General features: G+C 54.6%; 3 protein-coding genes across 3 annotated transcripts in view; 1 reads left to right on the top strand and 2 right to left on the bottom strand.

Moving 5' to 3' along the window:
• The window catches only part of PpBr36_07849 (uncharacterized protein), a gene marked incomplete at both ends in the record, with an annotated part of 3,956 nt that extends 1,098 nt beyond the window's left edge, over positions 1-2,858 (bottom strand). Inside the window, 3 exons of the mRNA XM_029894983.1 lie at positions 901-1,222; positions 1,575-2,160; positions 2,290-2,858. Coding sequence (XP_029748946.1) covers positions 901-1,222; positions 1,575-2,160; positions 2,290-2,858 — 1,477 coding nt within the window. The remainder of the gene's footprint in view (positions 1-900; positions 1,223-1,574; positions 2,161-2,289) is intronic.
• A 656-nt stretch (positions 2,859-3,514) lies between these two features.
• PpBr36_07848 (uncharacterized protein) lies at positions 3,515-3,843 on the top strand (the record flags this gene model as incomplete). The annotated part of the gene is made up of 3 exons (XM_029894982.1): positions 3,515-3,544; positions 3,599-3,732; positions 3,753-3,843. 3 exons carry the CDS (start codon positions 3,515-3,517, stop codon positions 3,841-3,843), a joined length of 255 nt encoding a protein of 84 aa, XP_029748947.1.
• Positions 3,844-4,948: 1,105 nt separating this feature from the next.
• On the bottom strand, positions 4,949-6,928 carry PpBr36_07847 (uncharacterized protein; the record flags this gene model as incomplete). The annotated part of the gene is made up of 4 exons (XM_029894981.1): positions 4,949-5,017; positions 5,135-5,698; positions 5,767-6,207; positions 6,287-6,928. The coding sequence occupies 4 exons, from the start codon at positions 6,926-6,928 to the stop codon at positions 4,949-4,951; spliced, it is 1,716 nt and encodes a 571-aa protein (XP_029748945.1).
• Positions 6,929-7,296: the final 368 nt, after the last annotated feature.

Below are 7,296 nucleotides of genomic sequence, written 5' to 3'. Positions count from 1 at the left end.
AAAAAAAAAAAAAAAAAAAAAAAAAAAGTACCAGGCATTTGATCGCCAAGATCGTCCTACCTACCTACTACGTACCTAGCTAGCTGCTGTAGCTGTAAGATAACGCGGCCTTGCGCGGGGCACAACGCCAGGCGGCAATTGCGACAAATGGACCCACAAGGGAATTAATTAATTGGGGGCAATTGCTATTCTTGGTGACTGGGGCGGATCCTCGACCGATTGACAGACCAACCACGAGCCAGATGCCAACAAAAAAAGGGCCCGCCTAGGCGATCGGATTTTTTTGATTTTTGCAGCGGCTATTAAGAATTCCACGGATGATCGATCGTCGTCCTTCGTAACTGGTTCACACTCTCGATGCATAGCCCCCCTCCCCCCCCCCAAAGTGGGCGAAGCAGACGGGGTGCGCCAGGCGCGGCTGCTGATCTAGGCTCTCGGGTCCGATTCCATTTTTGCTCTTTGTTTTATTGGCATATGTGTTTGTTCTCAGCCTACTTAACTCGTTTCGTTTACCAATACCCCGCAACACCGTTGCTTTGACAGTCCGAGGCAGTTCGCGTCGTCATCACTGTTCTTGGTCGAACTTCAGGCTATACCCGCCTGTGGCGAGCGCCGGCTCCCAAAGCGGCGTCCACTCGGGCGAACCCCTCCACGCCTCGAGGGAGCCATTCCTGGTACGGCTGCTAGTTCTTGAACTCCAGCCAGAACGGGACGAGGCCCCAATGGTGCGTGGCCGGGGGGAAGGGCCTGTGCGGCCCGTAGATGAGCGCCGTAAATTCATGGTGCTCCTGCTGGTCCTCGTCACGCCGCGGGTACTGGTATTTGATCCGGCGGATGCCCAGCCACATTGAAATCGAAGAGCAGAACCCGGCCCGTCCCCGCATCGTCGCCCAGACGCACCAGAATGTTTCGTTGGTTCACGTCTCTGTGGTAGACGCCTTGGTTTATGAGTGCCGCGTTCGTCTCGGCCACGCGGGTGACGACGCGCAGGCGTCTCATTCGGGAGCGGCGTTGGGTCCATGCCCAGCATGAGCGCGGGCCCCTGCATGTGCTCCATCGACGCTGTCCGGACGTGGGGTATCTTGCGCCCGTCCGGCTCGGGAAGGTCCAGCACCATGTGAAAGGCCCACGAGCCATAGTAAACAGGTATAGAATCACCCGCGAGCGTTGAATCCTTTAGCTCCTCGTACGTCGACACCTTGATGGCGTAGTCATGGTCGGCCTGCATGCATGTGTCCCGAGGGGCAAGAACCACTGTCAGGTTAAACGAGCCAGTAGAGCACCATGTGGTACAAACCCGACACCACTTGAGCAGTCACGTCAAGTTTGACAATAAATGCTTGAAGATAACCTTTTATTTTGTTCTTTTGTCTGTTTCTTGTAATGCCAAGCAGACCTCAGCCGCCCCTCCAAGGCTGCTGACTCCTACGCCCCGTCTGCCAATCCACGCTCTCATGCCTCGCATCAATCCCGCCCCCAACCCCGTTCCCCCAAGTATTCCTCCCCTTCCTCCACTGGCTCAGCCGTATCGAATCAAGATACCCCAGCGGCAGCGTCTGGGGCCCCGGACGCACCTCCTGCTGCTCCTCCATAACCCGTATCGTCGTCGCGTCGTCGTCGTCGTCGTCCAACGAACCCTTTCTCAGAAACGGCCACACCGGCCGTCGCCACGTCGAAGCCGCGCTCGACCCGACACTATCCTTCCTCGCGTGATCTTGCTGCTGCTGCGTCACCGCGTCGTCCTGTGAGCGGAACCCACCGCCGCTGCTGCTGCCGCCCAGCGTCGTCTCCTCCGCCGAGCCGTCGCCGCGCCGCTTTTTCCCCAGCAACTGATGCCGGTACATGACTACCCACAGCACGTTCCACGTCCCGAGCGTCCACATGAAAAGGTAAAGAAACGGGGCCGCGAAGCTGCCCTTCATGCGGAAAAAGGTAAACTGCGACGGGAAGACACGTCCACCGAGCGCGTAGTACACGATAAATATGGCGATGTAGCCGCCGCCCACCACGAGCCGCGCCGCCAGCGCCGGGCGCGACCAGTGGCTCCGGCACACCCACAGCCCGTACAGGTCGAGGATGACGTCGACCGAGAGTATCGTTACAAGGCCGAACGCCTCCTTGCGGTTGAGGTTGTTGCGCTCGTTCAAGATTGAGTTTATGCTGTGTGATGGACCGAGGCCTAGGTCAGCATACTGTTTTCTGCGGTCTGCAATCAGTGGGCGGCAAGTCTCCACCGGGCCGGACAAACACAAGGAAAGCAACTAATAACAAGAAGAAAAAAAAACCTACCGTTGGTTCCGCGTCGTGGTCACGGCCGGCATTGCCAAAAACATAAACATAATGTACAGCACCACGACGCACAAGGCCATGTGCGACAGCACATGTAGCGCCCGCATTGACACCCGTGCAAACCTGGACCGTCGCTCTTCGTCGTCGACTACACTTCGAAGGCTTCCTTTCCTCCGTTTGCTCCTTTTGCCCTTTTTCGAATCGGACTTTCGTGGGCTCTCCGTCGGGGGATCCAGCGGCGGCGTCGTGTTGTACTGTACAAACGTCGGCCACTCTTCAAGTTCTGGTTCTCGCCGGGGGGCTCTCGTGGCGGCTTCGGTCGTGATGCCCCCTCCACCGGCGCGCCTCGGTGCGTTATGGGGTGTCGTCGTCGTCGTCGTCATCGTCGGCGGCGACGGCACCGGCACCGGTCTCACAAATGCGGGTGAGGGTTGTGGCGACACCGAGTTGGCCCGTCTATGCTCTGGCGGGAATAACGAATATGGCCTAGAGGGCGTCGGTGGCCACGCCGTGGAACTCATGTGCGGGTGCCTTCCGGCTCCGCCCTGCCTGCTCCTGGTTTCTTGCATTGCGTGAGGCGATCTCGACCCGCTCGAGATCGCTGCCGTTTCTTGTCCAGCCACGATGTCGCCCCTGCTTGGGGAATCGCGATAAGGCGGGGTGCGAGTCTATCCTCCTTCGCCGACCACCAGCCGATCCAGGCCACGGCGTTTGCAGCACTATGCTTGGCTTGGTCAAGTAATCCTAGGGTTCGGCGGTCTAAAAAAAAACAGGACGCAACTCGGCGACGCGCCCAGCGGAGATGGAAATGGTCTATCGCGTGTGCAAATGTACAGGGCCAAACGCACAAAGCACCAGAGAGAAAATCAACAGCCAAATGCCAACAAAAGAATAGAAAAGAAAAAACAACCAAGTAAATAAATATAAAACAACAACAAAATAGAATGTAAACAGACTTGCTGTTGAGTGGTAAAGACCTGCCCTGGGCTTGGCCGCATGTATAAAAAGAAGAATTAAGACGAGATGTGATGAACTGAAAAGCACATGGCAAGACGATCGAGAGATCGATGGTTCCCAGTACCGCCCGGGAAAAGAACCGGATTAACAATACATATTGCCTTCCTAGGGTCACGGTCCCAGGAAAGGGTAGCCGCCCAAGGTCAAGTCGCGAACGCTGATAAGCAAGCGATTAGTCGTACGTGCAAGGTAGAGCGCCTCGGGTAGTATGGAGAATGGGTCCTATCCCGGTTCCTTTGTTTGCATTGCACAAAGAGAAAAAAAAAAAAAAAAAAACCCCACCGTTCGACAGCACGTTCCTAAAGATGTGCCGCTCCCGTACCAGAAGATCGTTGGTCAAAGGGCGACGACAGCAAAGATTTGGCGATGCCAGGGAAACTACAGCAAGGAGCCTGGGAGGCCCGAGCACAGCCGTTACCGCGTACGGTAAGTAGTACGTGCAACAGATTCCGCGCAGGGCGAAGGGATCTGCAGGGGGCGGTGTTGGCACCCCAGAAGAGCAAGGTGAGCGGAGGTCCTCCACAAAGGATGCAATAGAAACATCAAAATATTACCAAGATCGTGAGCCCATTGGTTTATCAAGAGGGACCCACAAAACAAAAGAGAATGAGAATGAGTAAAATGCTACCGTAGAAACCCCATGCCAGCGTCTCCGTGTGTGTGGCTCCGCCCCAAGACTTGAAACCAAAGTACAGTAGTTGTTCTCGGGACGGCTTACATGTGCCCGCGATGGCGATGACAATACAAATGGTAGTTGCGCAGCGATGCAGATCAACTTGAGTATAAGGCAACACTCGCTACCATGCTGACCACTTACTGGACAATTTTAATGTTTTTCACGATCTCAAATGACCTTTCAATCGGGCAGCCGTCGCGATGCAGACCACAGCTCGTTCATCGCCCTGCCCTGTGCGACAAGCGACCCGAACCACATCATTTCGCCTGCCAAGTGGAGGACCGAGGAAACATGCCACACACCGTGGTGGAGATGATGGACGTATCAAAAGCCTGACCGTTTCTGCTTGCCCCAGACCGCTTGCCTCAACCCTTGACCCTGCCGCGTTTGCTGCACCTGTTGTCGCCAGCGATCCTGTCCTGCTCTTCCCAGAAGATCTTGCGTCGACCAAATTCTAGTATTCCAAGGTTCGAGGTGTCGTCAAGCAAAGAGGTAACTGCGATCGGTGGATGATTTACAATGGGGGTATAAGCGGCCCAAAGATCGAGAAACCCAAATTGCAGTTTGCCAAGCCGGGAAAAGTAACGTACGGAAAAGTTGACATGCATTCAATTAATTGAGTGAGGCTCAACTGTCAGAAAAGGCCTTGGTACTGCCAAGGCATAAGGACTAATTGGCTCAGACTTGCCTTTACTTCGTCATTGTATGAGGGAATTGTCAACCAAGACACATCGTCGTCGGAAGAGGAGGGTTTCATAGCCCATCAAGAGATGGGAGAGAAACACACAGCCTCAGCGTCATGATTAGATGCCGTCTCCAGTCGCTGCTGAATCCCTCCATACTCGGAAGTATCTGTATTTGTGTCATCACCGCCAGGGTTGTTGTTAGGATGGATGGATGCGTCAACAGGAAGGGGATTCGAGGCATTGATACTGCATGCCTAGAGCTGAGGTGGACCAGGGTGTATTACGTTATCAACGTCGTCCCTTTGACCTTGCCATTCTCCATCTTTGCAGTCCGGGAGCCAAATTGTATCTGTCGCACCAGTTAGCCTTCTCTATGCACAACGGGAGAATGCATCCAAGCGACCGATGCATAATTGAAGAGTATACAGGATAGGAAGAAGTGTTTGAGGGCCCAGAAAACACATACCGCACGCTTCTTTTCCCTCGCAACATTTTTGAGGCCCAGCTGCTCGGACAGAAGCCTCAAGACTCGTTTACCGGGCTCGATACCATTTTCATCAACCTGGTCAAAGCCAAAGTCACACTTCTGCCACACCGGTAGATCAATGGCCCACCGCACAAGTCTCTCGTCAAGGAAAGGGAAACGGACTTCCTTTCCCCAGCTTGACATAACCCTGTCGTCACGGCCCAGGTTCCGCTTTCCGAGTCGTGCGACATCCAACTTGAGCTCCTCGACCAGCCCCGCATAGCCCATACGCGAGAATGCAGTCGAGTGTCGGGTGTAGCCACCGAATAATTCGTCAGCTCCCAAGCCCGAGAGAAGGATTCGCGCGGGGGTTAAACAGTCGAGTTGTTGTGCGCTGTTAGGCGTGGTGTCAGTCATCGAGTGGCCACTGCAGCATACACCTTGTCCGCGAGCAGCAAAGTACAGGGCATAGGCGATGGAGAGATCCATCTCGGTGTTGTGAGGATGGATGAGTGAGATGACCTCAGCTCGGTGAGATGTAGTCTCTGTGTAAGGCACATTAATCTGTTTGACGTGGATGAGCAAGGGAGCATGCAAGCCGAGGTGCGGGGGTTTTACCAGGCCCAACTTACCGCAACAAACCGCCAGGCTCGCCCTGGGCATACTTGAAGCAGCTCGGCAAATGATTTCCTGCCCGTGACCCTGTCGGGGCAAGCCTCATACAGTTCTTCAAGCAAGTCTTCCGCACTACGGTCGACTTTACGTTGTGCAGCTGCTAACCGAGGATTCTCGAAGGCCACATTCAACAGATCAATGCCCTGGCTGGCTGGGAGAAGTTCATGGCAGAGCCTTGCAATAACTGTGCAGTCAAGGCCGCCAGAGAACAGTACAGCTACCCTAGTATCTGGGACTGTCGTGGAACCAACACGAGGGGGTATCGGTACGTTCAGGATGCGAAGCCTCAGAGATTCCGCAAGGTAATCATGTAATGGCTGCACTGCATCCATCTCTGGCGGCGAAGTTGCTTGGAAATCTTTGGGAAGTTCGGTGTTGAAGCATCCAATGCCAGAAATCTGCAAAGGTAAGTTCGGCACACAATATCAAGCCCATCTTGGGACCAAGGCGCAAACTGCCAGCTTTGGCAGAACTCACAATATCTTGACGATGGCCTCCCGTCCAGCCATGTACCATGGGCTCGGGAAAGGAGAGCTCAGACGAGCACTCGCCCATGTCCAGGCAGTAAATCCCATCCGCCTCGACTTCTTGCCAAGACGCCAAAGGAGACTCGGCGATGCTACACAGCTTGAATGCATCGTCACGAGATGCAACAAGAGATCTCCTGCCCAAGCGATCCCTCCCATAGTAGAGCTTCTTGGTAGGCGAGCAGAAAAAGATGAAAGAAAAAGGCCCTTCGATAGACCGAAGAACATCGAGGGTTTCTCGCTCGGCTTCGTCCGCCGACGCGCCCGCGTCAGAGGTTCGCATCAACAAATCAAACACTTGCGCGCCATCGTTGCCCTCGACGACCCGGTCGCGAATCCGCCAGGCCTCGCCGTTCCAGCACAGCACGGAGCCAGAGGCCGCATCTAGAAACGGTTGTGCGGTGACGGAATCTCCGCGGAGCGCGAGGACCGTGGACTTGAATAAAAGCTGCCAAAGTCCAAATCGCACCTCCACCCTACCGAGATGATCCGGCCCCCGACTGCGCAGGCGACGCTCCACGGCAGGATCCAGAGGCAGCGACTCTGATGAATTCGACGAGTACCTGCGAATGCAGAAATGAATGCCACACATGCTGGGTTACTAAAATAAAATCCCCAGCTCAGTGTGGGCGTGGACGCAATAGATAAATGCTGAAAAAGAAAACAAACGCCACATGCGCGATGTTGGCTGTGCCACGTAGAAATAAATCGTGACAGAGGCAAGTGGGGCTGCGAACAAGCGTCCCGTTGCTGCTTCCTCAAAAAAAAAAAAAAAAAAAACATTTTTAATTGCCCACCACCAAAGGCGCAAGGGCATTGGAGATGAAGTAAACAGACGGGTTGGCTCGCTGTAAAATGAAGCACTCGATAAAAATGTGTGCAAAAAATCAAAAGATATAGCAATTTCTGGTTTCGATCCAGAGACCTCCGGGTTATGAGCCCGGCGCGCTTCCCCTGCGC

This window comes from Pyricularia pennisetigena, chromosome 1 (genome assembly GCF_004337985.1).
Source record: "Pyricularia pennisetigena strain Br36 chromosome 1, whole genome shotgun sequence".
Taxonomy (NCBI): Eukaryota; Fungi; Ascomycota; class Sordariomycetes; order Magnaporthales; family Pyriculariaceae; genus Pyricularia; species Pyricularia pennisetigena.
Note: the sequence above shows the minus strand (reverse complement) of the source record. Positions and strands in the feature narration are given on the sequence as shown.